The sequence below is a fragment of the Halichoeres trimaculatus genome, unplaced genomic scaffold, assembly GCF_033239565.1.
Source record: "Halichoeres trimaculatus isolate MK-OKI-2021-1 unplaced genomic scaffold, fHalTri1.1 fHalTri1_scaffold_11, whole genome shotgun sequence".
NCBI lineage: Eukaryota > Metazoa > Chordata > Actinopteri > Labriformes > Labridae > Halichoeres > Halichoeres trimaculatus.
In genome coordinates this window covers 32,994,515-33,021,806 of record NW_027437189.1, presented here as the reverse complement: position 1 = coordinate 33,021,806, position 27,292 = coordinate 32,994,515, and the positions used below count along the sequence as shown (strand labels likewise).

The window sequence follows — 27,292 nt, the reverse complement described above, 5'->3', positions numbered from 1 at the left end:
TAATGGGAGGATGTACCTGAGGAAATTGGTTGGGAGTATACTGATAAATGCTATTAAAAAAGTTTGAAAAGCCTCACACCAAAATAATGACACATTTGGAAAACGCCCTCAAATAAGGGAGTTGAATGTTGAAGTGTTGTATGAACCTCCAATCAGATGTGATGAGTGATCCCTTCTTTCAATCATACAATGATCAAACCCTCCTAGTATACAGAGAAAAACACCAACACCGTCTTAAAACACCTTTTTGAACTTTGATTTCTGTTGACAAGGTTTGATCTGTGTGTGTTTGCAGGTGTGCGTTTGTGGAATGAACACACAAGAGACTGGGTCCGGTTTTAAAAACTCTCTCAGTAACTCTATTTCTGTATTAATGTACAACCGTTGAAAATTACAACAATTTTTTTGTATTTTTTCCTTTTTTTTTTTACCCCCCATTTTTTTATATGGTCTATCTATCAACAGCCATTTTCCCAAAGAAAAGTGGACAAAGTGAGCAGGAAGAAAAGTGAAAATAAAAGAGCAAAACAAAGCAAGGTGTGGCCTGTAAAGAAAGAGGAGAGAGCACGAGATGAGGAGAAAAGGGGGATAAATGAACAGTTTGAAGGTTTATTTCCTGTGGGCGGAGTGCTTGAGTAATGTGTGCATGGTATGTTCGCGCCAATGCTAAGTTAATGGGTGGTGTAGTGTGCATGAATGGCTGAGGGTACACTTGTTGCTTTAAAACATCTTTATCATCTGATCAGTCGAGGTGCTGAAGATGGGTTTTTACACTGAAAACAGACAGTGACATCATCTCAACAGAAAAGGATGAAACTTACAAAATTCATTTGTTTGACTTTGACCATAATAACTAGCCGCCGGTTGCTGGCAGTAGAGGATGTAGCAGGTCGGGCTGGAGATGAAAACTTAAAGTGAGGAGATGGTGTGTTTGCTGTGACACACTGGCGACAAACTAAAAACAAGCTGTCATCTAAACACACTTTCATCTCATTCTGTAGTATGCCTGTACATTAACATGCATCAGAGCAAAATATGATAGTTCAAGTATTTTGAGAACTATGTGGAACTGTGAGGCCACAGTTTCCCCACAGTAAACACACCTTTAACACTTGGCTTAACATCAAGAAGCTCATAGAGCTCCATAATTTGGCGTTAAAGATTTGCAGGTACCGAGAAAAAAAAAAGCTCGTAACCAAGCTGGTAAAGTGACAAAAGACACCAGCTGTATAAAAGTTTCACCCATCGCTAAACTAGTAAAACTACAGGCTTTATGAGAGCTGATGCTAACATTTTAAATAAAACAACGGGAACCACTGCTTAATGTTTTTTTTGTTAATTTACCAGATGCAATTTAAGAGAGGTAGTTAGATTTAAATGGGTTTAAGAGAATTAACTTTGTACGTGTTTGAGCCAATCGGCTTTCAGGAAACTACTGCTATAAAAAGCCAGATAGTCATTATGGTCCAACCAAATATATATCCACAATCTGCAATCTCTTTAAAGGAATTTTATTTCATCTCCATACAAAAAAAGCTCCTCCACCACGAGCAGTTTTACTTTGCTGTCACAGAAATGATATTGAAGAACACAGTTGTGATTCTGACACCGTTTGCAAAAGGTATCCAGATGCTTGTAGCTGCTCATGTTGGTGAGTTAATGCTTCATGTGACATAAAAACCGACTGGTTTCTGACGCACAACCTCTTCGATCAGATAAGAAAAGCTGCAACAAGTGTAACTGCAGTGAGTGTGGTGCTGTGAAGCCGAAACCTGTGAAAATGAGCTCAGGATGAGGATGAGAAAAGAGGATAGGGAGATACAATCGTGCCATTCAGAGACCCTGCAGCATTGTGGGAGCAAGAGGAGGGAGAAACAGAAAGAAAAGAAGCAAATGAGCCAGTGTAGAGAAGCAAAAAGAGGGGTAGGTATGACTGCATCGAGGGATGGCTGTGGAAGGAATCAAAGGTAGGAGACGAGGAAGAAAGGAGACAAGGAGGGAGGGAGATGCTGGTGCTTTGCATTGGCGATGGAGCCTCAGGTATCGTGAAAATCCTTCAGCAGCGTGCGTCGCCTCTGCTCAGCAATGTGCATCTGATTCTCCAGATCCTGAAAAAAAAAAACACGGCTGTTAAAACACTACCAAAGACAAAACACGTCCAAACTACATCACAGCAACGCTCCACCATGATGCTCAAGTTATTAAAGAAGTTCACATGACGTTTTGGTCCATCTATCCACAAAGTAATAACCTCTCAGGACAGTAAATCATCCATGCTGCCTATGGATCACCAAATGGATTATAATTCATCTTTAACCGATCAATCAATCCATCAATAGCTCCTACCCCTCTGTCGCTGGCGCTGAGCTCCCCCTCACCACCAACCACTCCTCTCTCGTAGCTGTCGGCCCGCTCCACCTTCCACGACAGGTTTTCTATCTCTGCTTCCAGCTGGGCCTGCTGGTACTCAAACTGAGGGGAAGCAGTGAAAAAGAAAGTTTGTTAACATAAAATGATAAAATAAACACTGCAAGGCCAGGACTGAATAAAGACTGCAAGGGGAACAAAAGGAAGGTGGCAGGGAAGCAGAAAGGTTAAAAGAGGTGACACCTCTTGCTTATAGCCAATGAGCTCTCTGCAAAAGGCTTTTGTGTATGTTTCTTACCAGTTTCTTTCTTGGGCCTGACTCCATGTAATAGGCGTAAGGGTACGTGTACTGCAGCGTGTAGCGGCACTGCATTTAAAAAAGACAAGAAATATGAAAGTTATTTCTAGTGCTGTCAGGCGATTAAAAAATTAATCTAATTAATTACAGGATTTGTGATTAATTAATCAAATGAATCGCATTTTAATCTCATATCTGCTTAAGGTCCCAAAATAAAGATTTGGGATTCTAGGACATTAAAATTACATTAAGAGACATAAAAAAAATAAAAATAAGGTGGGAATATATACAACACATTTTTAGGTACCCTGATGCATAAGGAACACGTCAAGGAAGTTTTATGGTTCTATCTTTACAAAATCTACACAGTCCTGCACCTAAGATAAGCTGGTTTGAATATTCGGACGTTTTTTGCTTCTGTCACATTTTTACTCACTGTGGACTCATTTTTCACTGCAATATGAACTTCTATACTTCTATGAGGTCAGGAGAACCAGGGCTAAAGGCTTAAAACTGTGAAGAACACTTTATTCAAGTCTTGGATCAAAGAAAAGTGAAGTATTTTCAGTTTTACAAACTCTGAACACACAAACTGTTGCTCATTGGTGCAGAGCAGCCCCAATCTGAAAAATGACAGCAGGAAGATGGAAGGAAATTTTCTAAGAATTCTTTAGATTTAAATACAGGATATATATCGATCATTCAGGGCTTGTATAAAGCAGTAAAAAGTTTAGAATTCTCTGTTTTTTACAGAATTGAGCTAGAGCAAATGGTTAATTTTCTGTAGAATTTCAAAAAACACATGTTAATTAATGGTTTGTAAATGCCAGGTATTTAAAAGTAGTTGCGTTTTGTACCCTCCCCCCAGTGGGTTTGGGATCCAGATTAATCTGCGTAAATTTTTATAACGCGTTAATTCGCAGTGTAATTAATTAATCTAATTAACGCGTTAAAATGACAGCCCCAGTTATTTTATTTTATCATGCAAACTTGGTAAATATGTCAGGATCAGGCTGTTATGAAGAGGTTAATTGATAATCCATCAACATGATCAATATTTCACCATTTCATTCGTAAGTATTATGTGCCAAAGAATATATCTAAAATGTTGAAGTTGAAAGGTAGGTTAGAAATGTTTTAAGCCAAGAAACTGATTAACTTAACTTCTAAAATAATGGATTAAGTAGAAAAACACCTAAATGACTGTTCCTTTCCAGGATTATTTCACAGCATGACAGAAGTTAGACAACATAAATGAACATCAGATCAACACTAACAGTTCAAAAGTTGTATCAATATTCATGATTTGTTTATTTTTGTATACCAGTCGCTGTCCTCCTCAGCATTCAAGCATTATTCTACCCATCACATCACTCTCTTTCTCTACAAGCACCTGAAACAAGGAAAGCAGCAGATCAGGTCATGAGTACCTTAGCCAGCAGTTTTGCAGCATTATGCAGGTACTGCCAGTCGATCCAGGTACCCAGGTTGTTCATCACTCTCTCCTGGATCTTCTCCTGGATTCTCTGGTACGTCTGAGCCTCTAACTGCAGAGACTTATTGTGATTCTCCCACTGGTGGGATAACAAAGAGAAGATTTAAAAAAAAGACTCATAGAGGAAATTCTGCATCTGTAGATCGAGAGTAAGAGAGACTGAGACATGCTTGTGATAAAGAGAATATGTTTTGTTTTAAATGACTTCCTAAAATACAGGCCCCTGGATTAAAACAATAGCAACACAATTTGACTCCTTGATCTGGTATAAGTTTTACTTAAAAAAGATGATTCGTTTTAAAATGCTAAGCTAACTCCAGAGACTTTTTTGAAAGTATCAGCACAGGGAGGAAATAAAAATGTCTGCTGTTTCAACCTTTCACTTTTTATCCATGATTTTTTGTTGTCACTAAAATGATTATTGTGATGTTCAGGGTTCCCACTCTGTCCCTAAAATGAGTCTCCGGGACATTTTCAGTCACTACAGAGAAAAATTATCTCATCATACCCAAATACAACCCCCTCACTCTTTGGAAGTGCTCCTGTCTACAGCTGTAACTTGCATTTACCTCGAATGTTTTTGTTTATTCCTTTTTTTAGGAACTTTGGGACTTTTATTATTTAGACATCTGATGTGTAGTCGAATATGACAAATGTAACATAGAATGATGCAAACAAACCAACAGATTACAGTGTAGCCTTTCATTAGCATGAAAAGCTGGAGTTACACTGTTCTTTCTTACTTTCTCTTTTGCAGTTCCTCTAAAATCATTTGTATAATTAACATAATCACTCAAAAAACATTTCTTTAGTTTTATTTCAGTTTACTGCACAACTCAGTTTACAGTCACTCATTTCTGTGATAAGAGGGCAACTCACATTTTAAAACTGCCCTTTTTTTGTTGTTTAATCAGCCTGTGAGGCTTTTGGTTTGTTAAAAAGTTACCAAATAAAGTCAGATTGACTGATTGATAGCTGTGATGCTAATTTAGCTTCATTAAATCTTGTGTATTATGCTAACAACAGTGGGAATAACAAATGCTAGTGGTATAAATGAACATGTAATAGTTAAAGTTTGGTGGTCTCTGTGAGGAGCTCATCTTGTTGACAACTTCTTTCACTGGAAATTAATCATCCTGGCAGACTACCTGCGTTTGTTTTTTATCTGGCACGCCGCGTGGAGACTGATACACTAAGCAGCGAGCGCCTCGTAGCCAGCTGTGGCTCTGCAGCGGAGGTAGCGCCGTTTTACGACACAATGAATACTAGAGCCTTATTTAGTGGTGTTTTTGTGTGAAAGCAACGCGCCGAAAATTCTCTAAATAAAGCGTGAATGCAGACCAATATCAGACTTTTTCAGAGGGAGTCCGTTTATTTGTGTTTTTGGTCAAGTAAAATATGGCCCCGTCTGAGTGCAGAGGAAACCAGCAGAGGAGCAGGGAGGGGGTGTTTGGTGCGAGCACTCTGGGCTTCTGCTGCACAAAAACACTGCTGTAGGGGTCATTTCTGCCCTAAACCTTGTGATAGGACCCAACTTGTTCCATCCAGGAGTATCACTTTAAAGGGGTCAGAAAAGTGGCTAAATCTCAAGACAAAGTCAGTTGGAAGCACTGGGTAGCAGAACAGCTCTGATTGGCTGGTAGCATCGTGTGGGATGCTGTGTTGGCTAGAAGCAGAGAGGTATACTGTGGTCTAATGTTGCCCAGAATTTCCAGGATAACATAACTGTTACCAGGACATTTGACCTTTTTTTCCTACCTGTTTTACATGACTGGAAAATTGGTTAATCATGTCCAGGTTTTCCAGGATATGTGGGACCCCTGATGTTATTTAAGCAAAAATGCAAAAAACTGATAAAAATAAAAAAAGAAACTCACCCTCTCAAAGTAGAAGAGGTATTTCTTGAGGGCCTCTCTGGCCTGAGCCTGTTGGCTCTGGTTGACTATATCAGGGTTTTCTTTGTAGCGACTGCACTCGTAGTATTCACTGCCGTGGGTCTTCCAGTCTCCGAGACACATCCAGCAGAAGTCTCCAAAGAGAAAAAACACAAATGACTAGCCATCTTTTCTGACATGAATCATGTCCAATAAGGTCATCCTTTCAGAAACGTTATTGACAGGCTGAGGTTGGTAATAACTAATAATTACTAATGGTGACTGAACACATCCTGGATTTGGTGATTTGTGCTTTGATTTGTCAGGAGAAACAGAAAAAATAAGACTTTTACTGTAACAGAGCATCAACTTCTACTAACTAGAATTTCTTTTGAGTTCAGCCATTCTCATCTTCTCCAAGGCTGACTGTGTTACATCTCATGCCACTAGGTGGGTGCAAAGTGCTTCACAGAAAACTGAGTTCACGCTCGATCAGATCATACTGGAGGTGTGAAACTGAGAGAAACTACTCACCATGTTTGCACTTGGAACATTGCTGAAACAAATCAAAGACAGACAAGATTCAGAAAGAGTGAAACAGAAACAAACATGTGAGTCATGCTTTAATGACATTTTGAGTCAACCGATCAAACCGGTTTGAGTTAAAATAAATTGAGTTTTTCACACACGTGCCTTCAAAGCTGTTGGAACAGATAAATAAATAACACATCTGCCCTGGAGCTAAGAAATCACATGTCACCACACCATCAAAGCTGGGGACTTCAGCTCTGACAATCTGAAGACTTTTTTTTTTTGCACTTCCTGTGTTCTGTGAATGTGTGAACGTGTGACTTCCAGCTCTGACTCACCATGTGATTGCACCCTCCGTTCTTCTCAATGCAGATATTGCACTTAGGACACTAGAAGAGACCAAGAAGTTAATGTCACTGAGAGTTTACTTCACTGCATAAGAAATAATCATTGTGTATCTTAATGTTCTTGTGAGATTGTCATGTGTGGATGGTCTGTTGTAATTCCAGGGAGTGTATGTTGAGTGTGTTCGGATGTAGCTCCATCATACATCTTTAGTGTGCGCGCTGATGTAGTTAGCCGTTTCAGAGTCATCTGCACATTTGGTCAGCCATTTTCGGATTGTTGCGCAGTCTGTGGGTGCATGGTACATCTGACGGCATTTAAAACTGAGACAGGGAAAAGAGAGACAGACAGCACACACTCAATTTAGCACAGTGTAGCAAAAAAAAAAAACTCACAACTTGGATGATAACTCAACATGTGTGTGTGTCCTACCAGAAGACTTCACTGCAGCGACTACACTGCACTCTGCGCGCCCGGGGCTCCTGCACTTTGATGACAATAGGACAGTCTGCGCCCGGACACAACTGCAGCTGGAAGTGACTCTGAGGAAACAGTCGTAAGGATTGAATTAAAAAAAGAAGAACAGTCACTGATTAACTTTGTTGATAGGGTTGGATAATAAAAGTTACTTAAAAGGCAGCTGTGTACTGTTGGGTTAAATGTAGGGATGTATGAAACTGAATTTTTTCTTAAAGCTATGATCTATGCTTTGGAAGCTTTGTACATCTTAATAACACCGTTTATAGGGCTGTTATGGTCCTATGGTCAAATCTACACAATATAAAGACCAAAAAGAACGAAAACGCTTTGCACCGTCATGCCCATGGTCCCACCTCGTCCTTCCCCACTATCCCTCTCACGTCAGCTAGCTGCTCAGCTACCGAAGCGTCATGGACCAGGAAGCTGTTACTGTTACCCTCAACGGGGAAGGGAAGAAAACTAAAAAGTTTCAAAAAAAAAAAGAGGCTGAAGCAAGGAAGAATTATGAGCGATACAGGTGCCAACAGAGACTGAATATTGGAGAAATGTACGACCAGTGAAAAAAACTGCAGAGGGATTTGGGACTGAAGACTGATGCTGAGACAGCTGAGTTTCTGTTGAACGGGTGATGACTTTGTTTACCACAGTGGGAGATGTCAGCTGAATAACTGGTTAGTCTGAGCCTATACTGGCTAATGACTAGGGGTGGGTACCTTTCACATTTGAGACAATAAGGTACCTGGCAATCGGTACCGGTACTCAACGGTACTAATTTTCTGTACTTTTTTGTGCTTATGTGGTTAAAAATATCAATTTGTTTGATAATAAAATGTCAACTCTTTTCAATTTAACATATTTATTCTTCAGTATATAACCTTATTCTGCAATGTTTATGTCCAGCATGGAAAATCGCCTACTATTCCACTCTCTCACAGTCACAAGGATGCATTTAGGTACCTAAACATGGTACCTTTTGATTTTACATGAATCGGTACCCGATACTTTTGACAGAATTCTGTTGGTACCTTTAAAAGTACCTAATTCAGTACCCATCCCTACTAATGACTGAACGCTGCTGGTCAGAACAGGTCGGCTCTGTCAATTTTAGCATAAGTTAGCCACACATCTTTAGCATTGTAAAATGAGCTGGTGAAGACACGCAGAGAAAGGTGAAGCCTCGCCCACAGTCGGCTCTGCTCTGATCAGCTGGCAGTGGCAACGCCAGACCTGCTTCGCCGGCTAATTCATGATTTTGATCGTGCCGGTCCAATCGAAAAAGCTACCACTGTGTGTTACAAGGAGGATGACTGTCTTGTTTGCTACATTTTCTGCCGGCCGGCTGCTGGCTCTGTCGGAGGGGGCGTGTTGTTAGAAGGCGAAAAACGGCCATACCAGCTGGGGGGCAGGATCTTGGAACACGGAGAGGAGGGGTGAGTGAGGCTGTGTTTTTCTAATGTGTCACATCAGCCAAACTGGGTTTCATAGCTTTAGTATCCAACATGTTCGTATTTTCAGCTCATACCCAAAGCTTTATTTTTCCCACACAACAAATTCCAGACATCGACTCTCTTCTAAATTAGCATACAGTAATACCTTACACTTTCTTGTTTTAGCTTTGTTTGATGCCACAAGTGTTATTTCAACCTGGTGTCTGCCTTTGCTTTGAATATTTTCTTGTTTTACATTTCCCAGATACAGCACTTCACCTGTCTTAGGAATATCATTATGTAAGATTGCTCCCATTCCTTTCCACACTTCATCCCAGTACTCAGTCATTAGCCACGTATACATGGACCCAAATATTCTGCTTGCATTCGGTTTTGCATTCTACTTTTGTTTGCGCATGCCCCATTGACTATTCTGTTTGATTACAGCGGCGCATGTAGACCAGAGATTGGAATATTCCTTTCCATGTATACTATTATTTTTGGAAAAGTCATTCAGAAAGATTCCATTCAGAAAGACAAAAAGCTCCTCATGTAACCGTGGCTAATTTTACACATCTCCAAAAAAACATGAGCATGATCTGCATGTCCCAGACCCAGGGGTCACGTTTAACGATTATTCTCCGTCTTTGACAGAACTTTTTGAGCAATGACGGAAAAATCTGAAGGCTGTCCGTCATTTTGACAGATTAGAAAGCCTGAGAGCGATCCAGTTCAACACTTTCATTGTTAAAACCGTTCATTTATCACCTACAGCACCTGCAGTAGACCCCCTGTCCAGTTGGTGACATGCATGCATAATTAATTAGGTATAATGTTGTCATGTTATGATCATGGGTTATTGCTGACAGGGCGCTTAAGATCTATGGAGATGATGCTTTGAAGCGCATCTGTGATCACTACGACCCTGAGGCAGCCTCTCCCATACATCAGGATCGCAAAAGCGCATTTCTCTTGCTGTGAGAGTTTTTTTTTCTTCTTTTAACTTAACAAAGCTCAAGACAGCAGGGTCGGTATTTTTTATTCTTATTTAATCTCATTTGTCTATTTTTTTTATCATAGTTTCTCTTTCTGCCCAATAAGCTGTATAATTGTCCTGCATTATTAATATTACAAGTTCTATTTGAGTTGCTTTTGCGATGACACGCTAAAATATATAATCCATAACTAATAGGTCTCATCATCAAGTTTTTAATTTGACGGATCATTTTTCATTTTGACAGAATTTTTACAATCCTGTCTGTCAAAATGACGGACAAGTAAACTATCTAGCGCCGTGTCTACCCACGCCAGCTCCAGCAAGGCTGTGTGACAATGAAGATTATCCTTTGATTTTTGGGGAGATAAAAAAATCTCACAATATTTCTTCAACCAAATTCCCTCTTTTTGGAGGTTTATGCCACTTTTCTTTGGTTATTTTTGATCTTTTCACTCCTTTTCTCAGTTATCTCAAATGTAGAGAGTGGAAGTTGTTCTATTTCCCACCATATTTTGGTCCAACACTGAAACTACTCTCTTGACTGTACCTCTGCACGCGTCACACAATGTTACACTGAATCCTTTAAATTCACAAGGGGATCCTGGCGTTTTCTCTTTATTGAGATAATCTCTAATTTGCCATAGGCTAGTCCAAAACATGGCTTAAAAATTCTGAAATGAATCTGTTAATATTACGAGAAAGACATTCATAGTTTCAATTATTGAAAAAAATAACACAGATTTACTTTCTGTCTTCTTCCCACGCACCTCTGTCGTCTCATTAAAAATTCATGCTGACTGTCGCAGCATCTGAGCAAATAAAATTGGTGCACTAACACCCGAGCAGACGCACACACACACCTCAACGTAGTCTCTGAAGAGGTAGCGTCTGTATTTGTCCTTCAGCTCCTCTCCTGGCAGCAGTGGCAGGACAAAGTCTTCTGGCATCTGCAGGGAACAGTCCTGAGCCATACACGAGATACCTGAAAAACACACACACACACACACACACACACACACACATTACTGAGAGTTATGGATCACTCACAGATTTACAGAAGTATTAATGTGCACCAGTAAATCACAGCCGTCACTTTAACTTTGTGTCGTAAAAAGTTGTTAGGCAGTATGTTTGGTGTTAGCCACTGGTGTCTAGAGTTACAGTGACCCAGAAACTGCATTGAGATCATCTGTTACACACTCGTCCTTCATACAGCTGATAGAGAAACGCTTATCACACGCAGGACTCAGATACATGGCAGGACCTCGTCAGAGAGAAACTAGCACAAGGACCAGCAGTACACAAATACACTGGTGTGCACACATTCACACAAATAGAAAAACACTTGTGCTCCCACACACTTAAAAACTTAAGGACAGAGAGTCTGGTACACTGTATGCATACTATGACACACATACAGTGCGCTGTCCATGCAAACACCCACACACCAATCTGCTCTGCCTCTGACACACACACACTTTCACTCGCAGACACATACACACTACGACAGTCCAGAGCAGGAGCAGTCCTGGCTGGTTAATTTTACACCAGATTGGAGTCGTCTTAGTCTCATCTCACACCTCCCATATCTTCAGAGACATTCTTAGATCTTACATAAACATAGAAACGCAAATGTAGATTTTTGTTTCAACCATAATTTTAAGACTGAAAGATGAGCCTCACCCATTCTTAATATGTAAATAAAACCCAGGTTATGATATTTAATTGAACTCCCACACAAGAACTCATTGCAAAATATATTTTCAACTTCTCCCATATCAAATACCTCGGAGTAAACTCACCCAAAAATCTATCACAGTTGTTTGATATTAATTACAAATGCATAAAGAAGAAAATATGTGAGGATCTTGATGTTTGGAGCTTGCTCCCTTTAGATTTCGGCAGCAGGATCAGAACAGGAAGAATGAATATTCTACCCAGGTTATCATATCTGTTTCTATCACTCCTGGTGGAAATCCCACAGAAACAGTTTAGAGAATGGAACAAACATATTTCTCGATTTGTTTGGGATAGAAAGAGACCAAGGGTAAAGCTTGCAACCCTTCAGCTACCTGTGGATAGGGGGGGCATGGCTCTTCCATCGTTGAAGCAATATATTTTTTCAGCCCTTTTAAGACCTCTGGTACAATAGTGTGACCCTTTTTTGTAGCCAAGTGGAAGAATATGGAGTTGAGTTTCATAGAAATTCCAATACAGTCAGTGCTTGGCTGTGTTGATGAAGAGAAGGAAATAGCTTTTACAGAAAGTAGATGGGTAAACTTATCATTGAAAACTTGGTCTGAAGTGATTAGACATTTTCAACTTCAAAAAGAGGTTTAATTATTAAGATGGCCAGCGTATGACCCTGACTTTACTGCAGCTTCTTTGGAGGACCGTTACAGACAGTGGATTTATTTTGGTATTACTGCCCTGTGTAAGATTGTTAACAAAAGTCAAATTAATAGCCTTGATGCAATGTGTCAAAAATTTGAGCTTGGTCGGCAGGACTTTTTTAGGACTTTTTTAGGTATCTCCAGCTACAAGACTACTTCCTTAAAAGGGTAAAAGTTCTGACTCAAGCAAACCAAAGACTCTCATTCAAATATTTATTGATGCCTATAACTCAAAGATTAATAAAGGTTTAATAAGTAAGTTATATAATGCCATTGTCACACTGAACAAGGACAAATACAGACTATACACAGACTATATCAAACAGAGATGGGAAAAAGAATGGACGTTTCAATAACTGAAGACACTTGGCAACAACGTATGGAAAGTACGGTCATCCACAACAAATTCTTGGACTTGGAGGGACTTTGTTTGGAAAAATCTAGGCCCTGTTCTACGAAGCAGGATTACTGCCTAGCAAGGTAGCTTTGCGGATAGGTTCCAGATTCCCTGTTCTACGACACGGGATCACTCCTCAGCGAGGCGAGTCTCCATGGCAACATATGCTGAACGGCTAACCTGCTCCGGGGCAGGTTAGGTTTCAGATTGAACTTGTGGACTATAAAAACCCCGCCCACTGACCAATGAGCCCTCATGAAAAAATGGCTTGTCCGTTCTTAGAGGATCCCGTGGACATCGAAGCCCGCGTTGTCCGAGGAGCACTCGGAGTGTTTTCAGGGACCGCACCGACCCACTCTTTTTTTTGGATGACCACCTTTATGAAAGGTACCGGTTTTCCAGGGAGGGTTTGGTATACATCTGCCAGCTTTTAGAGCCGTACGTGGCTTGCAACACTTGTAGAAGCTGTGCATTAACGATCCCGCAGAGTGTGTGTGTCACCCTTCGCTTTTATGTGTCGGGTACATATCTATATACTGTTGGTGACGCTGAGAACCTCAGCAAAGCTACGGTGTGTGGCGTGTCACACACACTACATGACACTTTCTACAGGTAGTTAAAGGGAATGAAGAACTCTCATTGCCGTAATAAGATCTTCAATGCCAACACTTCTGTTCCATGAAAATATTTTATTGCCCCTATTAAAATTGAGACAGGAATTCATGTAGGGCTCGTGTGGGCTACATATCACACAAAAAATATAAACACTATAGGAATGAACAAATGAATAAATTCATCTGAGAAATAAATTAGGTATGTTGCATGTTACAGTAAAAGTGCATGGTGAACAGTGCTATTTGAGGATGATAATGGCACAGAAGATTTTTTTTTGCACTACACTTACGCATTTAGACTGTCAGTAATTTTCTGCCAGCACTCCTTCCGTGCTTTAGCAGCGGCGACAGTGTTGCTTTTAACGTTAATTACATGTTTCACCTCGTCAAACTTCCTCATGATCACCTCCTGCTCCTCCTGTGTGAAGTATGCGCTCCTTCTCTCTCCGCCTGCTCTGACTCTCCAGACTGCTCCATGTTCGCGATTGGTCAGTTGCAGCGGGCTCTGCCTTGTATGCGTGCACACGCTCATTGCCAAGCTGGATCCTTTTATGAGGTTGATAACCAGCGTCGTAAAACCGTGTAGCGAGACCACCGGCTACCATGCTCACTTCAGCGAGGTAGCTCCAAGGCTATCTCTCTAGGCTGAACTTGCTTCGTAGAACAGGGCCCAGGGGCCTTTTTTCATTACGCCCAAACAGAAATCAAAACAAAGTAACTCCTGTCTCCTCTATTGGAGGGAATGTGGGGCAGAGATGGCTGACCACGCCCACATTTTCTGGATTTGTCCCCTCATTGAACCTTTTTGGAAGGAGGTTGGAACGATCATTTTAAAAACCCTTGGCTTCACGATAGGCGCAACATTTATAGCTCTTTACCTTTGACATATACCGGATGAACTGCATAAAAATTACACCTATCTCCTCAAGATCTTGCTGGAATCAAGTAAAAAGGCCACCACCAAATTTTGACTACAAAAGGAGAGCCCAACAATGACTTTTCCTTTAAGACTCCAAAAAGAACTGGGAGAAAAACGATGGGAGAAATGGATGTTTATTTAGCCAGGAAAAAAAAGCTAGGTATCCATTGTGTGTATGATCTTTTTTAGAAGTAGTTACTTGTACTGGGTAATCCATGACCTCCTGTTCTGAATTTTTTTGTGTATGGGTGCATATGTTTGTATGTACACAAGCCGGTTCAAAAAAGGAAAAATGCACAAAGTAAAAAGTAAAAAAAAAAAAAAGATTGAGCTCATGGGGTAAAATACATTTCAGGAGGATTGGAGGCTTGAACTGCAGTGAGCTTGTGCACACACACACACACGAGTACACACAGATAAACCTCCATATAAACACAAGGAAAAGCATACAGATCCATACACAAACAGTGGAGAGCTCACACCAAACAGAGTGTGAGTCGCCCACTGATATCCGTTTTGATGACGCCACAGACAGAAACACACACTCTTTACTCACCCACTCCCATGCCATCTTTGACGAGTACAGTGCAGTGCTGCTCCCAGCATGCTTTGCAGAAAGAATGCTGGCAGGGCAGTGCCAGTAGGGAGTCTCTCCGTACGACCTGCAGACACACACCACACTGGAGGGACTGAGGGGCCTGGGGGACAAACAGGCACAAACCAAGAAATCATGAACATTAAATCAGTCACAAACTGAAACAGAAAGCTGGTCTTATACATGAAAAACTGACATTCATAGCACTTAAATTAAAAAAACTGTGACATTATAAGTTGAATTGTAGGGTTAAGATGAATAAATAATAGTCTGACAGTTTATATCATCCTTTACTCACAGTGACTGATCTGCAGGTGCTGCTGGGCTGAACAAGTGCATCTGACAACAGCAGAGATGAGTTGGACTTGTATCTGTGGTGAGAAGAGAGTAGTGTGAGGAAATATTGTTTGCAGGGGAAATCAGAGAGAGTAAACCCAGAACTGAGATACCCCATGAGGGAAATAAAAAAAACAACAACACTCACAGTAATATTTGTGGAAAAAAAGCAGGAATAGGAGGGAATGGAGACATACCTTTCCAATATTTGTGAAACCTGCCAGTGAAAATGCACCAGAATCAGTTTTGCTACTGCTGGTAATACCTGAGAGAGAAAAGGAGACAGAGAAAGAGACGATTACTCAAATGTTCCTACACTGACTTGGATGTTTTGAAAGTCAACACATTATAATCATCCTCATTTTTATCCTGTTGTTATTTTTCACTTTGCTGATAAAATGAGCCATTTTAAGATTATATACTGTGACAAAAATAAATACCAACTTATAAAAGTGGTTTTTGTTTCATTGAAAACAATAGATTGGACTGAGTCATGCAGTCCAATCAGTTTTTGCTTTTGGAGACTGGATGCACTTTAGAATCTGTTCCTGTACTGTGAACTTAAGATGACTCTTTCAAGTTACAAACAATAGAATCTAAAGAGAAGAACTGAACAACTAATGTGAGTCCTCTGTGTCAGAAAAGCCTGAATCTATACACAGGTAATCTCAGAAAAAGGACCAAGCCACACACGCCTCCTCCTCCGCTGCTAACAGGGCACAGACTAAATGCTGTGGTAGTCCCAGCTGTGGTTATATGCAACTTTAAATGTTTTAAATGAGCTACTATTGCAAGACAGCATGCAGACAACTCAACATTAAGCGGTATATTTCTTTACAGAAAATGAATCAGTAATAAACTACTTTTGAGGTTATAAGAGTCATTCAGAGTTATTACCAGCTTGTGGTCAATGATATTCAGCCTCAGTCAGTCTGAGTGTAAGACAGCCTCTATGAGCTTATCTGACCTATGATGACAGAATCTGAAGCCAATGCATGAGCAACTGAGGTTTCTGCTATCAGCACTTCTGGTACTTCAAAAAGACAACTCTAATAACTACAATATACATGTCTTATATGTGATACAATGAAAGCAGTGGCTTGATTTCCCAACAACATTCACTTCTTGAGCTCTCTGCCCCTATGTTTGACTACTAACTAACAATAGGAATGGGTACCTCTCATATTTGAAACAATACAATACTGATGCCCAGTACCTGGTAATCGGTATCAGTACACAACGGTACCAATTTTCAGTACTTTTTTGTGTTAATGTGGTAATAAATATCAGTTTGTTTAATAATAAAGTATAGATTTTTTTTTATTTGACATATTTATCCTTCAATATAACCTTGCAATGCTGTGTTCATGTCTAGTGTGGAAAACCCCTACTCTTCCAATCCCTCACAGTCACAAGGAATGCGTTTAGGTACCCAAACATGGTACCTTTTGATTTTACATGAATCGATACCCGGTACATTTGACAGGATTCGGTCGGTACCTGTAAAAGTACCTAATTCCGTACCCATCCCCAACTACCAACTAGCAAACACCTGCTCCTCCTGCAGACAAAGCTACACAGTGCTCCTTTCTTCACCTGTTGATACTTTATTCTTTTAATGTGTTAAATATTCCACAGTCCCCACTCTACACAAGGGATGCACCATAAATTTGGCTGAAAATGGCCAAGTAAAATGCAAGTAAAAACCGCTGCTAGCACGCTCTAGTCCAGAAAAGGGCCTATATAGTACCTTGTTCTTGTATTTAACAGACTGAACGGTTTTATGTTATTTATCTAACTTTTATGACGGTATGGTCACAAACACATGAGCGCACACTAGGGCTGCACGATTATCGCAATCGCAATAGCAATCGCAATGTCAGCACATGCAGTTACGTAATCGCAAAAGAGGATATCGCAAACGCAATGTCAGCACATGCAATTCAGATTTTTCTCCATGATAACCAAGCAAGTCTGGAGACTTATCAAGACACAACTTTTTTTATTCAATTGCATGCACAATCGCAATCGCAATATTGTCCACCTATTCGCAAATCGCACCTTTTCCCCAAATCGTGCAGCACTAGCGCACACACAGATGAGCACACTCTGTATAATGGACCAAGAGTCAGGAAAAATAATATAATATATTTAATTTGAAGGATAAGTCAGCGCTGATGCACGAAACTACAGATGAGGATGCCATACAGATTCATGTCAAAAAACCGTAACTATCCCTTTAATAAATGGCTTAGTACTTTATTTTGGTGTTTCAGCTTTCAGTTTCAGCCCAAAATTTTCATTTTGGTCGATTTCTATTTGACAAACTTTGTGTCACCTGCAACTTCTTTGCACACTGCACCCTTATTTTGCACTGATCTGAGCTCTTGATGACATTCTCCTAAAGACAGAAGCCACCTCATTCTGCAAAGAGGGGAGGAGAAATTGTGCTTTGTTTACTAAATAAATTAGCTTTATTTTCTTATAGCATGAACATGTGTTATAGCCTACAAAGGGATGGGTACCGAATTAAGTACCGTTACAGGTACCAACCAAATTCTGTCTGTAGTACCGAATACTGATTCACATAAAACCAAACAGTACCATGTTCAGGTACCTAAACATATCCTTGTGACTGTGAGGGAGTGGAAGAGTTGGTGATTTTTTTTTCATGCTAGACATGAACACAGCATTGCAAGGTTATACATTGAGAAATAAATTTGTTAAATTGAGAAACTTTGATATTTTATTATTAAACAAATCAATATTTATATCCACAAAAACCTACGTAAGTACCCAAAATTGGTACCGTTGAGTACCAGTACTGATTGACACATGGCATAGGTACTGTATCATTAAAATGTGAAGGGTACCCATCCCTATGCCTACACCTCCCTGTGTATCAGCCCTGTGCCTGGGGAGCCAGACTGCAGGTCTGGTCCTTGACGTGGCTCCTTCACCTCCTCAGTGTGGACTGAAGTTGACAGAGAGTGAGAGCTGTTTGGAAGCTCCACTCTGCACAGCACAGAGGGCTGTTTAACACAGGTTTCATCCTGATCACAAACAGGTTCTGACAAAACCCCTCCATGTAACGAAACCAAACAGACCGGTTTTCTCAACATTTACAAAGCAGCACATAATGCTTCTGTATTTTATTATTTTTAAAGTTGAAAAAGCTTTCAACAACAATTAGCAATTTCATAAAAGACGTCATGAGGCGTACCAATCGGCCTTAACTGCTTCTTTATTCAAATGTCTTTCTGAGCTCGAAAGATGATGAATTAAATCATGAGCAATGAAGGTTTGTAAAGAAATCAGTTTTTCTCTCCATGCAATCCTCTTTAGACACAACTGGATGAACTGAAAACATATGCTTGGTAATGCTGTGACGATGGATCCCAAGACGGTTAAAAACTGATACAAATGTGTGATGATTCAAATCGGCTGAGATACAAACTATATCCCAATGCCCTGTTTTAACAGCAGAGGGCCAGTTTTCAACAACATGTAAATCCTAAACTAAGAACACATGCATACCTGAGACTTTTTATTTGAAGAGATTTTCTATTTGTACTACTGTATATATCATGCAGTTATTTTGATGTGAGATTTGTTTAAAAAGTCCTGTTCTGATTCATTTAAATTAATTCAAGGTAAAAAATAGTTTCACTTCCTACCTCAGAATTAAAAAGTAAATTCTCTTTAATTTGTTAAAAATATCAAAAACATAAATATTTGGTTTCTATACATTCAAACATATATGTGTATGTGTGTTTTTTAAATTTTGCAGTCACCATTGTGTTTCGCAGTAACAGAAATAATTAAAATAATCTTTTTCAGTCATATTTTGTCTGCAAGGTCATTCTGTTAAAAATATTGTGAGAAAACTACATAAATGATCCAGAACTGGAAATTATCAAACAATGAGTTGAGTGAGTATTGTGTACGGTTACATTCCTAATGCTCAGCATTATTAAAGGTATGGCACAAACTTTCAGAAACGAAGATAAGCAAGTGGAGCGTGTTGAACTCATGTTGCCATCCTCTTAAGTCCAGAGTACGTCAGTGTCGTTGTTTGTGCTATCTCTTGTGACATTCAGCTTAAAGCCTTTCCTGAAATGAATCCACTTTGAGGACTTCAGGCACCACAGTAAGATGTGCTCAGTGGCCTCAGGCAACAAAATCTGAAAGTAAGGTTTGTTTCAAAGAGCAAAATGTGATAAAGACCCTTAACTGTTAACAATTTGTCTTTTAAAAACACATTTTATGAGCACTTTTCCTCCAATTTTTCCACATCCTGCCCACAGAAATGCCCCAGTGGGTAGATCTTCTCAGTGTGGGGACACAGCATCACTCTGAATAGACAGAAGCTCACCTTCAGTGCAACAGCCACAGTGTTAACCTCCTCCATCAGCACCCTCTGACTCTCTTTGTAGGTCAGGCAGGTGAACAGGTACTCCTCTGGGTCAAAGGAGTCAGCACCCTGTTGCTCCACGTCGCTGGCCACACCCTCGTAGTAGCCTGCAATGTCAGCCTGATCCTCCTCCTCTCCTCCATCATCGTCTTCATCCTCCTCTTCAGAGTTCACCCCGAAGTCTTCCTCATTGCTGTCCGACGCCTGGCTGTTCATGTCCACAGACATCCAGTCGACTGAATCACACACCCGTACAGGTAGACCGCGCCTACCTGTCGGATCCTAGTGGTCCGATTGGTTGAAATGGCTCGTTGGAAGCTCCACCTCTCTGCGTCACCCTGCGCCCCCTTCAATCCTGCCTGTGTCGGTGTGAGGAGACACGCTGCCTTCTTTGTGTGTCTGAGGCGCAGAGAGAGCGCGCTCAGCAGCAGCGGAAGAAGCAGAAGAAGTCACACTCCCCGTCACTCATTTGGAAAGCTGGTTACACAGGGATCTGAGCAGAAGGCGACTGAGGAGGAAAAGAGAAAAGGATGGAATATAAACAAATTAGCCCAACAAATGGTCATTTAAATCACCCAAAGATGAAGATGTCCTGACCCTTACCAAAGAAAAGTCAAATCTAAAGATATTTGTTTTATGATCTTTTCAGACAAGCAGCAAGAAAATCTTCAGCTCACACAACTGTACACACCCAAACCTTTGCCTATAGCTATTTTCTTTTATTATATCAATCATTTGAGCTGCTTTAATTTATTCACACTGTGGAAGTCTAAATCTAAGGCAATGAGTGAGAAAAGGATATTTTATGTGAACAAGCTTTGATTTTTCATTCCAAACAGTTTCATTTCACCTGCTGGTAGGATATATTTCCCATGCTGTAAACTAATTTTGTGTGGTCAGACAAGGTTCAAGCTAACTGTCAAACTATCAACCCTCTAATTAGCTGGAACCAACTCAGTAAAGAAAAAAACAACATTGTTCAGGATTTAAGGTGCCCAGGGATTACATTTTTCATCAGCTGATGTTTTATAAGTTAAAGGGGACATATCATGCTTGTTTCTCCTTTTCACTATGCCAGACTAGGATGCCTGTAAAGCATTTCTGCCCTCAGTACAAGTCATTTAGTTCCTTCATTGCCCCACAATAGCGTTCTCAATATCCTCATTTTAGGCCATTCTGAAGATCTTGTTGAAACGCTCCGTTTGGAGAATGACCTCCAGTAACCTCGCAACGTCACAGCCCTTTGTGCTCTGATTGGTCAGTTCTATCAGAGGGCGAAGGGGGTAGAGCCAGGGGGCGGTTTTTGCAGCATGGCAGTATTTACAAAATCGCCATATTGGATGGAGCAGACCGAGCGAGTTTGCTGTTTGCCAAAACTTCACCATAAGGCATTGATAGCACTAATAAAATGGCAGAGTGTAGGATACGTCCTTTTGTATTGGACCCCGAGTCAGACCCGTACGGTTCTGCAGCTCAGGAGGAAGAAAATCCACCTGGACACAGATCATCTCAGGACGCTTCAGTGTGGTGAGTCAAACCGGTACTGTAACATGTATATTCTATACGTGGAAATATAGGCAGACTTCACCAATAAACTATTTCTCTAACAGGGCTCCATCCTGCTCCTTCACTTTTCTCTGTCTGTTTTATCCATCATGCTGAAAGTGTAGTCTAAAGATCACCTCTACCGTCAGTTCCTCACTATGTTATTACAGCAGTATTATTGTGGTCCAGGTTCACAGTGCATGTCAGAACAAGCATGCAAATATCACAGTCTCACAAGTATTACATCTGCTAAAACTACAGTGTTTTAACTGCTAATTCACCATGTAAAGCCGAGCTGCTCAGCAGAGCAGAGTCCCTGCATCCAGCACTCAGTCAGTCGGCTCTTGGTGAGTGTATCCCTCAGTGGCGGTTGTGTGACTAACTGACATCACAGAGGAGGAGCTGCTTTATCAGATTACTCCAATAAAAAGAAAGGATCCTCGTGTCGTCACGACGTTTGAAAATCTCACGGCCAACTGGCAATGACCTATTTTCAGAGGCATCAAATCTCGTTCTAGGATATCAGAAAAAATACAATATCTCATTTTTTGAAAATTCAGGGGGTGAAAGGTCTTGTTTTCAAATTTATTTCATTATATGTAAGTATTAAATCAGGGATCAGCATGATATGTCCCCTTTAAAGAATTTAGAATTTAAAAAAAGGTTATGACTACACATAATAAAAAGAGACATAAAGAAACACAAGCTTGATCAATGACAAAGCATCTACTGTGATTTGATAACGCTGTGTAACAGCATTATCATGAAATTCTCTGAGCGTATCTTTGATTAATGAGGAGGTGAGGGTGTGCCAAAACAGTTCAGAAGTACTGACAATCAGATCAATCAATACTCATTGCTTTCTGGAGGCTTTACCCAAGTCAAGTGAGTAAAAGAGAAGTACTGTGAGAGAAATTTGAATTAATCATTTCCTTCCAAGAAACAGTCACAGGCTTTGAGACAGGAATTCTCACTGACAGAAAGTACAGCAGCCATCTGCATCGTCACCACTGGGAACGTTAATGGGATCTGCTGGGTGTAAAGACACTTTCTACTCACATTCACACATGAACACACAGCTCTGTATCTAAAAATATCAGCACGCAAAATGTCTGAGGAAGATAGTGTGGATCCTTTGAAATAAATAAAAGAAATCAGAGTTGCACTCACTATAATCTGATCACCTTTCACGTTCCAAATCTCATTTTTGCCAAACAGAAAGTAGAGCCACTCAACTAATTGAACTATAGGACATAAACAGCAGAACTGTTTTACAAGCTAAGAGTCTCTTAAAATGAGCAGGTGACCCAAATAATACATAAGAGGTGAGTACTGGCAAGAACCTCATGATACAATACACTAGGGCTGCAGCTATCCAATATTTTAGTATTCCAGTATTCTTCTGAAAATCCCATTGATTAATCGATTAATCGAGTAATTGGATAAAATCCATTTTTGTTTAGTTAAAGAGCGGTTATTTTTCAAATGAAATTTTTTCTGTTTAAGAAACAGAATTTTCTGATATAGCATGTCAATAAGAGCACTTGCTTTGGTAGCTCCAAAATTTGTAAACACACTCTGACACATTTTTTTGTGTCTTGTACATCTCATCAAATGTTGCAGACCCAAATGGCACCGGTTTCATAGAATGACCCATTAGTCTCCAAACTCCAGAAAAGAAGCTAGATTTGTTGCTAGTTGCTACGCTGTATAATAGGTAGCTTGATGGGTCTGAAAACTCTCTTAATATGGCCTCAGCTCTATTTGAAATACCACTCTTTGATCTTTTTTAAAATTAAACAATTCCTCGAGGCGGAGAAAATTACTCGAGTAATTTTTGTAATCGAGTACCTTGAATCATTCGAGGAATCGTTTCAGCTCTTCAATACACATCAAGATACTTGGGTCACGCTACAACAATATCATGATATCACAATATTGTGATGAATTGCAATATTCTACAGTAATCCACTGAAAAAAAGTTAAAAAAAAATCTCTTGCGAGACAAATTTTGTCCCTTGTTGGTTCTTTCTGTAAAACTATTCTTTGTGCATGATATATTCTGAAGCGGGATTACAAAAGCCAACAGATAGCTGTTGCTAATATTTTTGGCTGAGCTTGTTTTGCCTCTTCCTACTTAGCAGTCGACCTTTCCTGACAGATTATGTCATTTTCTAAAAAGCGAGCTGGAATGAGCCCCTAACAGTTACAGCAGCTCCTGGCTTAGAGTCCAGTCGACTGAAGTATTTTCTTTGCAGGCTTTAAGATAAGCTAGCCATGATCTAATGACAGAGGACTGTAACTGAATTAGGTACAAAGCCCCTCCCTCCTTTCTCTTCCTGCCTGCAAATCTTCACCTAGCACACTCACCATTTGACAGCCAGCCTTTCTGTGCAACAAACAATTAAAAGTCCCTGTCCTAACTTCCTTTCAGGGGATCATGTTTTCTCTGCTAACTTACATCTCTCTGTGCTCCTACTTCTGCTTCTTATAACTGTCACAAGGTTTGGACTGAACGTCACAAAGGCAGACTTTAAATTAACTCCAGCTCACGTATATTGTATATGTTTATCCCGCAACAGCGCAGATCTGTTAAACACGTGTGTGGACACAAGGCATGGGCTGAGGCTTAATGTCACAGTTTAAAGGATTAGCTGAAGATGCTTTAGCTTTGGGGCTGAAGGAAACAGACAAACTATCACACAAGTTTACTCGGTGGCAAACAGAACTGTTACAGTGAACACTGGAGAGTAGGCCTGTCACAATAACAAATTTTGCTAGACGATAATTTTCCAAAATATTATTGCCAATGAGCAATATTATTGTCATTATTATTTTGATTTTTTTTCATTTTTTTCATTGATGTAATAATGATAAATAGGATAATAAAGTGAGTACACCATATCAAAAGCAAGAAACTTTAATTTCTTAAGAGTATTTAACTGTAATTAAAGGTCAGGATCTTTTAAATACAATAAATTAACGTCTATCTTTCTTAACACCGGGGTTCACAGGTTCTATAGCAGATTTAGCAGATGTATAGCAGAGTGAGCATCTGTCAAAAACCCGATCTTTGGGGTGAAGACGGGGCTGCTCGCACGTACACATGGAGAGAGCTGAAGCGAGCGTCCTGAGGGGTAAGGAGGAAACACGCTAATATGAGTGATGGCACCAAAGATACCATTCTTAAGCCGCCTGCCACAGTCCCAGTGTGGGAATATTTTGTTTTTTATCAGAATGAACAAAGTGTGAGCTCATGAACACCAACGAGCTGATATGTCACATTTGTTTGAATATAGTGGCGACGAAGAAGAAGAAGAAGGGGAGGTGCAGCGGAGCCTTGTTCTTTGACAATCCGCTCTTACTGAGGCTTTTGGTCTGCAAAGTAAATAGAAATAAAAGCACCAAATGGTGGGTGCTCAAAGATAGATACATTGCCAAAGAAATGCATCCCTTCAATCCAGTTGAAAGCCAGAAATGTTCAAAATGTTTGACAGACAGTACGGATTGACTGGGAAAAAGTACATGTTACAAACAATTCAGGAACTGTATAAACTCCCTTTTATTTAGGCAACAGTTTTTATTGTTGTGTTTTTTTTTTGAGTTTCGTTTTTTCTTTAGAGACAGGGTCTCATTGACATGTATTTTTTTCTGCAAGAGAGTCCATTTCATTTTTATTGTATTTTTTTCTCTTTCTTATTTGTTAAATTTATTAAATTTTTTGTTTAATTTATTTTATTTAAAAGATCCTGACCTTTTAATTACAGTTAAATACTATAAAGAAATTAAAGTTTCTTGCTTTTGATATGGTGTACTCACTTTATTATCCCATTTATCATAATTACAAAGTGAAAAAATGAAAGAAAAAAAAAATCAAAATAACATTGACAATAATATCGTTTATTTGAATAATATTTTGGAAAATTTTCGTCTAGCAAAATTTGTTCATGACAGACCTATTTATACCCGTCCACAGTATTTATGACCAATCCAACTACAGAACTTCAAACACTGTCGTTAACATTGCAGAAAGCCAAATGCAACTGTATTTCATTCCAAGTGCACCACTGTGTATTTCGTAAAATGACGATAAAGAAAGTCTAAAATGTGAAAGTTAAGCTTGTTTCTGCAGCTTGCCGTTTGTTTTTTCATCTACCAACGGTGTGTACAAGTGGTCTCTTGCTTTTAAAAACAGCCTTGTAAAAAATAGAAGGTTTTGACTATCTGATTTATCACTTAACCTGTTTGGGCAGTAAATAAAAAAACACCCATTAAGAGTTATAAGAATGTGTGGCAAAATACTTAAAGTTCTAAACAACAATTTGCATCATGACAGATTTTGTAAGAAGTTACTGTGTGACATTCAAGCTGTTACTTCACACTTGAATTTCCTAATCATTTGCATGTGAAACTGCACAGTGAATTGACAGTTTCTTGGCACGGCTGTGCAGCAAACTGTCCTTGTCCGATGGGGGTTCCCCTGATAAACACACACTGCTTTCACGCTGATCGAACAGTATTATTTTTCCATAGTAATGCAAGATTGCAATATGAAAACCGTCACATTAGAGAGGAATACACATCCAAAACTTTAAAGGATAAACTATGAAGTTGAAATAATACCAGACGTTGAAACTCCAGTGTCTTTTAGTACCGTCAGGCTTATTACGACATGTTATTTGCGTCCACCATGATAAAAAAACACACTAGATCAAAGCTGTTTGCTGGCAACGATGCACAAATGTGACTTTGCAAATATCCACCTGGACTGAAAACAAGGTTAGCCGTCCATGGTGAGTCTGGCACCGGTGCCAGCCTAGCGACAGACGAATCAAGCATTCCGCCCGGTCCAGGCTAAAAATAGGCACCAAACTGGGTGACACACATCTTGCTAGGCTAATGTATCACAGCGACTCAGCACAGGTTTGATAACACGTAATGGGGGATGGGACGCAAAAGTTTGTGAAGAGCCTTGTCAGATTAAGAGTTGATTGGTTGTTTTAATACATACACATTTTATTTAAAATTTCCACACAAACTACTTTCAAAAACCAGTGCAGTCAAATCTACTGAACGGCTAGCTGACTAACTGTTAGCTGGATTAGCTTCCTGGCTAGCGTGCTTGCAGTTTTATTCAGCAACAAAGTAAAGGCATGCTAAACCCATGAAATCTACGAGTGGAACTGTTGGGCACTCCTACAACACACTAGCAAAGGATTTCAACTACAATGAAACAAAGATAAAAAGTGAAAACATAAAAGCTAGTCAATTTAGCCACCCCCTCATCGTTCCCTCCCGCTGTGCCTCCGCCTCTAACCCACTCTAGACCGAGGATTGAGATGTAAACAAGGCCCTTTACAGCTCAGGATTAAACAGGGATATTTAAACAAGCACTGCATAAAATCCCCTTGGTCGAAGTTGGTGATATTTACCTGTGAGAGCAGCGTCGGCCGTGTCAGCGTTGACAGCCAGAAGTGGATTTTGTGAGGGGAAACCCAAAGAGCGGTATACACTCTGTTCTCTTGACTGGTAGGCGGAAGGTAGACGGTCCAGAGGTACTTATCAATGACGTCACTTCCGCGTTGATATGCAAGTGTGGCAGCTTTACTTTATGCACTTAAAGTACTTTCCATTAGTGTCTCAGCAGCACTACAAGATACAGCAACCCCCTTTCCACTTCTTTTTGCACACAGGCATCCAGCTTCCAGGCGGTCTTAGAGGTTCCCATGAAAATAGATTTCACTTTTTACAAACAGGGTTTGTTTTTTAGGAATTTTTTTTTAAGAATCAGAGGCAATTCATATACTCAGTGTGCTATTTGTGCACACATCTAGATTTAAAAAATAATATTAATAAAATAATTGCTTTCTTCCTCCTTCCTTTTTTTTGGGTCCTCACTGTTTAAACATCTTTCAACGCTGCATCAGTGTTGCAAAAAATTTTTTTTTTTTTTTTATGCTCACCACACCCCATTTCTCACAGGAAAACATTTGGTGAATACAAAGGCATTTAACTCTTTAGGACAATATGGTCTCTGAAGGTTTCAACACATCATATTTAAGACTTTTTAAAAACTATAGTAAATACAATTTAAGTCCCATTTCATATCCATAAAAGCAAGAAACTACACAAAACATGAAGCAAAATTGGAGGCATGGAATTTAATTTATTTACAGCTCTGCTATAATCATAGACTGTATCACACTGTGATGCATTCACAGCACACTAGCTGGTTGTGTTAGATACATTTTGACTGGGCCGGACA

General features: G+C 39.8%; 1 protein-coding gene across 1 annotated transcript; it reads right to left on the bottom strand.

Moving 5' to 3' along the window:
* Positions 1-336: 336 nt before the first annotated feature.
* Positions 337-26,617, bottom strand: arih2 (ariadne homolog 2 (Drosophila)). Its single transcript, XM_074682035.1, has 15 exons — positions 26,460-26,617; positions 19,444-19,990; positions 15,266-15,333; positions 15,031-15,103; positions 14,694-14,835; positions 10,675-10,796; positions 7,343-7,452; positions 7,116-7,233; positions 6,904-6,954; positions 6,569-6,590; positions 6,038-6,189; positions 4,096-4,239; positions 2,666-2,734; positions 2,347-2,472; positions 337-2,108 (listed from the first exon to the last, which is right to left on the bottom strand). Exons 2-15 carry the CDS (start codon positions 19,708-19,710, stop codon positions 2,037-2,039), a joined length of 1,536 nt encoding a protein of 511 aa, XP_074538136.1. The 5' UTR covers positions 19,711-19,990; positions 26,460-26,617; the 3' UTR covers positions 337-2,036.
* Between the last annotated feature and the right edge of the window lie 675 nt (positions 26,618-27,292).

Coding starts and splice junctions, on each gene's coding strand:
- arih2 (XM_074682035.1), bottom strand. CDS start 19,710: ATGTCTGTGGACATGAACAGCCAGGCGTCGGACAGCAATGAGGAAGAC. Junction 15,104..15,265: donor GTTTCACAAATATTGGAAAG/GTATGTCTCCAT, acceptor TTCTCACCACAG/ATACAAGTCCAACTCATCTC. Junction 7,234..7,342: donor CGCTGCAGTGAAGTCTTCTG/GTAGGACACACA, acceptor TCCCTGTCTCAG/TTTTAAATGCCGTCAGATGT.